General features: G+C 40.5%; 1 protein-coding gene across 1 annotated transcript; it reads left to right on the top strand.

Moving 5' to 3' along the window:
• The first annotated feature begins 81 nt into the window (after positions 1-81).
• Positions 82-1759, top strand: LOC149063588 (E3 ubiquitin-protein ligase makorin-2-like). Its single transcript, XM_089255838.1, has one exon. It carries the CDS (start codon positions 291-293, stop codon positions 1503-1505), a length of 1215 nt encoding a protein of 404 aa, XP_089111964.1. The 5' UTR covers positions 82-290; the 3' UTR covers positions 1506-1759.
• Positions 1760-10070: the final 8311 nt, after the last annotated feature.

The following is a 10070-nucleotide window of genomic DNA, read 5'->3' as shown; positions in this document are numbered from 1 at the left end:
AGATCTGATCGTAACCGCGATATCATCTCTTATCGAAAGTCCGTAGAGCTGCAGGCAGACGATTTTTATTGAAACGTTGCCGGAGGGTCCAAGGACATCACAAGACCACATACAGGAATCGTGTTTTTATTTTCGTCCTTCCTCGTAGCAAGTGCAAAATCATCTCATCATGTTAAGTTTCTATATAGTCGGGAAGTTATCGGTCTCCCGAAAGTGATAGCTTACGTGTGATTCGGGAAGAAAGAGAGGGAGGGATAGCGAAAATTGCGTCATCAGTCCGCTGCTCGGCGATGGCTGAAGGGAGTAATAATAATAATACTACAACAACATCAAGCGTCGGGGACGACGTGGTGTGTCGATTCTTCGCGACTTCATTCTGCCGAGACGGCGTGAATTGCCTCTTCTCACATGACAAGTCCAAGAGCAAACTGGATAACGTGTGTAGGTTCTACCTGCAGGGAAGGTGCATATTCGGCTCGGGGTGCCGATACGATCACGTCAGGATCCAGCCGAAGAAAATTAAACAGAAGAAACACTTTTCGGCACCCTTGGTTGTGAACTCGAAAAAGGGTGGTGGTCCTGGCACCGCGAATTGGGTGAACGCGCCAGAGTTTATACCAAAGAGTTTGGGCTTTCAGAAAGCCGCCAACCACCAGTCCTACGCTGATGCTGTCAAACCCGCTGGTGGTGGCGGCTACAGCAAGAAAGAGATCCCCTATGACTTCAAGAGCGCCGAACAACTATTGTGCCCCTTTTTCATGGCCGGGGATTGCTCCTATGGCAATGCCTGTAGCTTGATCCACGGAGAGAAATGTGATATATGCAACCGGGCTTGTCTCCTACCGTTCGATGAAGACCAACACAAGCACCACCGGGAGAAGTGCTGCAAGGAGCTGGAGGAAGACATGGAGGAATCGTTCGCCATACAGAGGAGCATCGAAAAGTCCTGTGGGATATGCTTCGACGTCATTATGAAGAAGCACCCGGTCAGCGACAGGAGGTTCGGAATCCTCGAGAAGTGCAACCATGTGTTCTGCCTGAAGTGCATAAGAACGTGGAGGAAGCTGAAGAACACCAACACTCCCGATTCCTATGACCCGGAGGTGATAAGAGCTTGCCCCGAATGCAGAGTGCCATCTGATTTCGTCACTCCGAGCAAGTACTGGATTGAGAACGAGGAGGAAAAGCAGCGGATAATCAAAGCCTACAAGGAGGCGATGAGCAAGAAGCCGTGCCAGTACTTCAAGCAAGGGAGGGGCACGTGCCCGTTTGGCGGCGCTTGCTTCTACCTGCACGCCAATCCCGACGGCACAAAGGTGGAGCTGCCACCGCCAGTCCGGAGGAGGCGGTTTAACCAGGACGGCGAGCTCGACTTCGCAGATGAGGTTTTCCTAAGGAATTTCCTGGAGCTGCGGGATGAGTTCATGTTCAGCTTTGAGTTCGAAGACTTTCATGTTCTACTCACAGATTCAGATGATTCAGAGAGAAGCTTCATCATGGATTAGTTCTAAATTTAATCGCGGCAGTGGCAGCGCAGTTATATTGACTCTTATCACACAGTTCATATTCCTAAGAAGAAGCAAGTTAACATGATTTTATTCCACGTGGAGATGTTGTTCGCTGTTGAATCGGTGTCAAAACACACACAAATAAACAAATATTGTGATAACTGGCTTCTATGCCTCATAGGCCTTATTATAAGCTTTAATAGGCATTTTTTTTTGCCACTTGCTTGTTGACATAGCGAAAAAAAAAAACACTAAGAAGAATCATCTCTAGCGAAATTTCTGTTGACCGTGCACAATGTAAATGGACGTGACTTTCTAACGCAATCAGCGTTGATGCTTATCAAAGATTTAACGTGTGTGTGTATATATATATATATATATATACAGTTATCTAGGAGGTTTTCGCAATTTTATTTCAGTACACGTTTTAAATCTCTTTCGCCATTCTGCTAAAGTATGTAACGGTACCTACTGCTACCAAAATGACTCTTCAAATTAAAAAAAAAATTGACTTTGGACTTTTTTCATAATAATAATGTTTCCCCGGTATATGATATTTATGTGTTTTTTCAGATTCTTCGGGAAAGAATTTTTACTATAGATCGATTTAGCTTGTTTCTATGTCGCTATTTCATCGTGCTCTATTTTTTTTCATTCGTGACTTATCTGGCTACAGTACCCGGGCATAAGAAAAATAACCCGCTATATTATTTGTGTGTGAGAAAAGTTTTTTTTCCCCTTGAAAAAACTATTAAAATTAATGACAGGAGAATATTAATGTTTGTCATGTTTTTCTTTTTTGGTGTTAAACTGAGTATATTTCATTGCCGTTCATTCCATGTTTATTTTTCTCCGAATCTTCAATTAAATGTGTAAAAAGTACAGGGTGATTATGAAATAACTTTGCTGATATACAAGCTCCGGCCAATTCCCAATATACAGTGTATTGCTTTGTCGTCAAATTTTCATATGCACGAAAACTAATATGTTGGCAACATAATTCTTCCAACTCCTAAAACATAGATGGCGCCACTGTTCCCGATTTTTCTATGCCAGCTTATTGTTGCCGTTACGCTCAAAGCTTGTTTTGATTTCTCCATGCCGTTTTTTCCTACATTATGGCTGATTGCGTAGATTTAATTTTACTGCAGCGGCTACAATTTGAAGGGCAGAGAAGTGTTATCAACTTCGGTATGAAGATAGGCCTTTTAATCATTTTTGGGTGTTCGGGCAATAACCTTAACGCATAGTGCTTTGCCATAGCACTTTGCCCATGCACTGCTTTTGCAGTTGCCAAAACTGCAATTGTCAATTTTGGTGCACACAAAAGTTGACACATTGCTGCTGACCACACCTATGGAAAATTAACCACGAGAACGCTACGGCTTACATAACAACGACGCTAATCGTGTCCCTCTGGATTGGATACTTACTAGAACATAAACACAAGATGTTTGGGCATATGTATCCTTCAGCACTTACTCTCCAAGTAACGATTCAACCATGGATATAACATTTGTGGAGGTTGCTCATTGATTTAGCTTAGCTACAATGGCAATATACTGATCATTTGGGGGGGGGGGGAGGGAGGTTGAGATGAAATCGTTGCACGTGTGGGACCTATTTTTGGTTCACAGTTTTTCCCAGTCAGTTTCCTAGAGCGGTGTCCGCGTGTCTGAAGAGCTGCTGCTCCTTGTTGACTGGGCGCAGGTCCCCAAACAGCTGTTTGACTTGTATGGAATTATTTCCATAAACTGTATTGCTATAAGGGCTAAGAGGAATCAAACGACCTCCACAACTGTTACATCCATGGTTGCGGCATCACTTGGTAACACAATATCTGCCAGTACTGTGAAATTACGGTTCCGCATACAGCTTGTTATTGTTCCCGGAATCTTACTACAGTCTGATCTGGTTATAATGAACACGGATATTATGAATCCTCACGTGTAACAAAGTATTTCCATGTCCCATGAATTTTGTATTGGTTATCTGTGTTATTTTGATTGCTTATAACGAACACCAATTTAATAAAGTACGCCTGTAACAGATTTTCAACCTGTTTTCGAACAAGAATTTTCGAGAATTTCTTTGTATTGTCATCTAGATAATTTACCTTTCTACAATGATTAGTTACAGCTGAAAAAATGTTCCTGTTTTTTTTTCCCTGGAAAAAATTCTATTGATGCATTTTCTTGGTGTTTATTATAAAATATTTTCTTAATTTTACTGTTTGCTGTTGAGCCCTATTTTGCTTTAAGAAAGTCGTAAAGATGAGAAACATTATTTTATTCTTAAGATCATAAAGACCTTTAAAATGCCTTTGTATTACCTTTGCTACCAGTGGCGTGAGATCCAAGGTGCTCCCCACAGTATTTTTTATTGTTCATCAGAGCAGCCCTAGAATCGATTACGAAATCAAAGTTTCCTACGTAAAACTCGATTCGAACACCCATGGGTCAAACACTTCTGATACTCCCCTGTTATTGAGGAAAACTAAACTAGTGACATTTAACGTACTTTTGTTCATATATTCAGTTACGTAAAATTGCAAATTACATTTTTTTATGTATACAGAATTGATTTTTATAACAAGCGATTTTTAAAAAGTACATATATTAAAAAGTGGGCACGTGCTTGTAAATTATGTTTAATTTCGCATAATCGTACCATTTTCCAAGCCAGAACAGCAGGGCTCCCATTTGTCATACTTTTCGTACTTTCTCTGTTTTGTCCTACTTTTCCACGAAATCCTATCGACAAAATTTGTGAAATTGATTTTAATTGAGCAGGAAATCATTGATATATTGCTAAATATTACAAATATGTTGGAGAATGCAATTAATGATTCTGCCAAAGCAGAAATTGTATAGTTTTTAAGGTTATTTGGGAGGGGTGTATGTTGACCATTTGGTTGGTTAATTTTTCATTTGCTTAGTTTGAGGGTTCAATAAGTAGTCATTAAAAACTTTTGTATTTATTACTTCATGGTCTTGGATAGTAACTAACATTCGTTATTTAAAATTACGGTGCAAATATGTAAAACAACAGTTTGCATTTCAAAGCAGTTGGATACATAGGCCTATTCTAGGTTTGGTGATTCTGATGCTACCCAATAGCATTCAGTTGTCTTCTGTATTTTTAAGGCGTGAAGAGGCATAAACAATATCTACAATGCTCAGCAAAGAACTAGGAATGAAAGTGTTTCATTTGTCAAAAATGATTACACTGGCATTGAACAGTAAAATTTAAAAAATGATGAACAATGCAGTAAAACTATCTGGTTCACCTTGCCTTATTTACTTCGGATCTTATAATCTACACATTTTGCACTGTGCTTTTGAAAGTGGTCTCGAAGGAACGTCATTCTTAAAAAAACGTACATCTTCAAAATTTGCTGTGCACTGTCGAAGAGAGTTGACAAGTTCGGCACTTTAGAAGACTCCAAAAAAGAATGTAATACATATGAGGAGAGACAGCAAAGAATTGGCTGTGGTTGCTAGTGCACTGTTTTGGTCAAAAATTAGTTTTGTAACCAAGTCATTTATCATTTTGCTTTGGCTTGAGTCAATCTTATAGGAAACTGAAATAATGCTATGAAAAAAAAGTTAATTCAAAATTTAAAAACAAAATTTTTTTTGGGATTTTTTTTTCCATTTTTTATGCTATGATTATGTTGTCTAAGGGGGTTACCCTCCCCCATCCTACTTTTTAGTCCTGCGTTTTCCTACTTTTTCTCATTTTTTGAGTGGGGGCCCTGCAGTACAGATATACTGAAGTTTGCATATAATGAACAATGTTATTTTTGTCGACTTCTTTATAAGTGCGTCCGACCATATGCGTGTAAACAAGTAGAGTGGTTATGAAATAACTCCACAAGGAACATAGCTAGCTATAGTCCTTTTATACACTTAAATACCAGTTAAAACTGGTGCACCCACCTAATATGGAGGTTCCCACTCGAGCACTCAGAACTGCTGCAATGCAACGTGGCATGGACTCCACTAATGTGCTAGGAAATACTGAAGGTGATTCACACCATGATTCTCTCAGGGCAATCCACAATTCCATAATTTTGAGATGTGATTTTGTACAGCACATTGCAAGACATCCCATATATTTTCAATAATGTTCCTGCCTGGGTGATTTCGGTGGCCTACGGAGGATGCTGAGGTCAGGAGAGTGTTCCCTGAGTCATTCTGTAGCAGCTTCTGACGTGTGGCACATTGTCCTGTTGGCATTGCTCAAGCCCATAGGAATGCAGGCGGGGCATGAATGGGTGACAGTGATTGGAAAGGATGTTTATGCGCTGGTGGCCATCCCCAAAGCAGAATGTTTTGCGTTGTTCTGCAACGATCCCTCAGCGGACTTAAAATGTTCTGCTGTAAAAATTTGCATCTACATAATAGCGTTTTCTACACTTTTCTTAAAATTCTTCCAGATTGTTCTGCGACGTACGTCACACATTTCGGCATATTCTGCTTTGGGGGTCATCATTCCGAGCCATCTAGCACTATCAGAGGTCCCATATCATGCCAACTATACACTTATCATACCATAGCAGAGTCTCTACCAGTTTGAACAGTCTCATGTTTACATGCAGGGTCCATGGTTAAATGGGGTTTTTATCCATACCCTACATGTCCATAAGCTTGTTCTAGGTTGATTTGTTAGAAGGGACGATTCATTGTTTAGGTTCGTTGAATCATCCTGTATTCTACACACAGGACAGATAAATTTTTCTCTCATTTTTGGTTCTTGGGAGAGGCGATTGCCCCACCCCTTTGACAGTGCATGAGTCGAGACAGACATCAGCTGCGAATAAAGCCTAGGCAGATATTTCCAAGCTACTAATGGAGCTGAGGCAACCATCATCGCTGACCCCTTGGGAATACATGAGGATCACGTTATATTTAAAAAAAGTTGAGGTGACATCTCAAGCTACAAATGAAGCAGAAGCTGGCATCGCCAGCTGCAAATGGAGCGGAGGCACAGATGTCTTTAGCTGTAAATGGAGTGGAGGCAGATACATTCAACTTCGAATGGAGCAGAGGCAGATACATTCAACTTCGAATGGAGCAGAGGCAGATACATTCAACTTCGAATGGAGCAGAGGCTGACATCTTCAGCTTTGAATGAAGCAGAGGCAGATACATTCAACTTCGAATGGAGCAGAGGCTGACATCTTCAGCTCTGAATGAAGCAGAGGCAGATTTCTTCAGCTTTGAATTGAGTGGAGGTTGACATATTCAGCTGCAAATGTAGTGGAGGGAGACACCATTAGTTTATTAAATAGTCCCATAAGCTATGGGACAGATAAATTTTTAGCCCTTGGGAGGAGCAATTGCCCCATCACCCCCTTGTGGATCAGCATATAAGCATGATACAACTGAAAACATGATTCATCAGACCAGGCAATGTGTTTCCAGTTGCCAACAGTCCAATGGCGGTGCTCACAAGCCCAAGCGAGGCGCATGGTTTTTGTTCCTTGTAGTCATCAAAGGTACTCGAGTTGGCCTTCAACTCTGAAAGCCTATATTAAGGAGAGGCTGTTGTCCAGTTTGCACTTGTTGATGCCCCAAAATTGAAAATCAGTAGCGATTTGAGGCAGTGCGTTGCACATCTATCTCGCGAATAAAATTTTCTCAGCTGTCTGTGGTATACCTCCGTTCCATCGGGCTATTTTTTTTCCTGCTCCCACCTTTGCCATAGATTTGATGTTTTCCCTGATTCTTCGTATTCATAGTACGGTCTTGGGGTGGTCATGCATTAGGAATAAGTAACCAAATTTCATCTCTGTCTTGGAAATACTGTGACCCATCTCACGAGTGCTGACTACTAAGCCACGTTCAGAATCACTTCAATCCTAACAATCTGCCATTTTAGCAGTAGAAACCAATCTAACAGCTTTCCTGTTTCTTATATGTGCTGCTGACAGCATCAAGTTACGATTAATTGAATTTCTCCTTTGTTTGCTCATCTGTACCAGTTTTTTGGGCACTTCAGTATACTATGACTTCCGTATATATTCCTTTCTTGGAATGTGTTGCCAATTTTTTTTTCTTTTTGATGCGAATAAAGTCTGAAGGCATAATGAAAAGCCGCCAAGAGTGGATCAGATGCAACCAACTAAATCTGGGATCCAGATTAATAGAGCAACAAAAAATATAAGATTCTCTGGGTTATATATAACTAAAAACAACAGATCGTAGGATAAAACTCTTGGACTCTACTAAATAACGCAATGGACCCCCCCCCTCCCCCGACCTTAACACTTGGCGGCCCAGAGGTTTTTCAGCACTTTGTTGGAACATACTTTATCGTGTCCCTGCAATAAGAAAAGTTCCTGGATGTTTGTCCCTTTGCCATTTTCATACAACTTATAAGTTTTGCTAAGAAGCTGATTATTTCCAGAGGGGGTGATTCCAGATCTGGGGGGAGTGGGGCTCCTAGAGCCAAATAATATGGGGTAAATTTGTCTATATGACATGAATGTCGCTCTCCACTTGTTAATACAAGATATACAGAAGACTGGATGTTGTGAAGATATTTATTATTTGAGATGTTAATTTTTTTTTTTTTTAAGGAAGGAAAAAGGCAGAGATGAGTTTTTTCCTTCCTTAAAAAAAAAATTAACATCTCAAATAATAAATATCTTCACAACATCCAGTCTTCTGTATATCTTGTATAAATTTGTCTATCCCATAAAATATGGGATGATCCAATTTATCTACACAATAACTTACCTCTCTGATATTTTGGCCTGAATCCAACTTTCTCTGCTCCATTTGCAACTGAAGACATCTGCCTCTGCTCCATTTGCAGCTGAAGACATCTGACTCGGCTTCATTTGCCACTCTTTCATTCACAGCTGAAGACATCTGACTCGGCTTCATTTGCCACTCTTTCATTCACAGCTGAAGACATCTGCCTCCACTCCATTCACAGCTGAAGAAATCTGCCTCGGTTTCATTTGCAGCTGAAGCTACCTGCCTCCACTTCATTCACAGCTGAAGATACCTGCCTTCACTCCATTCGCAGGTGAAGATATCTGCTTCAGCTTCATTCGCAGCTGAAGCTGATCAAACTTTTATATTGTAATCCCAGTGCTTAGGCAGTTCCAATCTTCTTGATGTTTTGAGTCACTGTAGTGAAGAGTAAGGCATCTTTCAAGGTATTTTCTAGGGGGTTCTAGTCAGCACAGTCTTAACGCATGGGCCTACCCGGGCCTCAAGAAAGGAGCGGCCTAAGGAAAAATGAGATATGTTTAAAACTTTTATGTGTATGCATGTAAATTTGCCTAGTAGGACCACAGAAAAATCACGACTTGGGGGCATAGTGCTCTTAAGATGACCCTGGTTCTAGTGAAGGGTAATCACAACCTCTCCCCCCCCCCCGCTGCATCGGAAGGTCAATTTCCACGCTACCTTCCCATAATTCTTGTACAGCAGGGCTTGACAAATCACAGGCGCCAGGTTGCTACGACAACTGTAAAATCGGTATTGGTGCCTAAAATTTCTAGTATATGACTGCTAAATTGGAACCCATGAATGACAGCGTATTGTTTAAAATAGGGGAAAAGATATAATGTGTCAAAAAAAAAAAAAAATTATTTTGGGATCATTTCAATTGAGATTAAAATCATTCTTAGCTGCTAAGAAATTTGGCTGGCGCCTAAATTTTTTCTGATGTGCCAAGCCCTGGCATATTGAAAAAAGCCCCCAAAAATTCAATAAATTACAATTTCACAGCACAAAATGTGTCGTACGTGCAATGGTATGAAATGAAAATCATCTTGCAGACCCTTTACAAAGTATTTACAGAGACAATCTCCCCCCCACAGGGGTCTGTGGACCACAAAAAAGTTCAAAAACCACTGTCTTAAGAGATGAAACCAAAAATTTTTGAAAAATCACTATTGGTGCCCAAAGATCCAGGGCGATCTTGAATCACCTTTGTTCGTTTCTGGATTGTTATGAGCTGGGTTTGCAATAGTGAGGTTTGACTGTATCCAGTGGACCCCGCTTAGTACGGCTCTTTTTCGTGGTCCCAGCTGATACTCATTAAGATTTCCCACATTTTTTTAAAAACATGTTAGAAATGGGACCCACACTGTATACTATCTGATGTACTCGTGTATGCTGAAATTTTTCATTCATAAGTTCTTATATTGGTGGGGTCGGCTTACATACGGGGAGGGGGGGGGGAAGTTTTTTTTAGGAACAACTGTGGGTTTGGCTTATAAGTACAGCAAAAGTCTGTTATAACAAGTATGGCTTTTAAATAAGCTAGGGTTACCAGATTCAAAAACTGAGAAAGAAAGACGTGTACCTTTAACGATGTCGCTCTTTCCAACTTTAACGAACAGATGGCACCATTGTTGTGACCAATAAAACCGGCCACAGCAATACACAAAAGGGTGAATTTTCTGAAGAATAGGAGGATGTTTATAGTAACCCTAAATAAGCTGAAATTTTTTGTTCAAAAGTTTGTTCCTTCATTGGTGGGATCAGTTTCTTAAGGAGAAAAGGCACAGAGGGTTCTGCTAATACGTACAGTAGA

This window comes from Pholcus phalangioides, unplaced genomic scaffold, assembly GCF_987345545.1.
Source record: "Pholcus phalangioides strain wild (caught in Gottingen) unplaced genomic scaffold, Ppha-v1.0 ptg000172l_1, whole genome shotgun sequence".
Lineage (NCBI taxonomy): Eukaryota > Metazoa > Arthropoda > Arachnida > Araneae > Pholcidae > Pholcus > Pholcus phalangioides.
Note: the sequence above shows the minus strand (reverse complement) of the source record. Positions and strands in the feature narration are given on the sequence as shown.

Coding starts and splice junctions, on each gene's coding strand:
- LOC149063588 (XM_089255838.1), top strand. CDS start 291: ATGGCTGAAGGGAGTAATAATAATAATACTACAACAACATCAAGCGTC.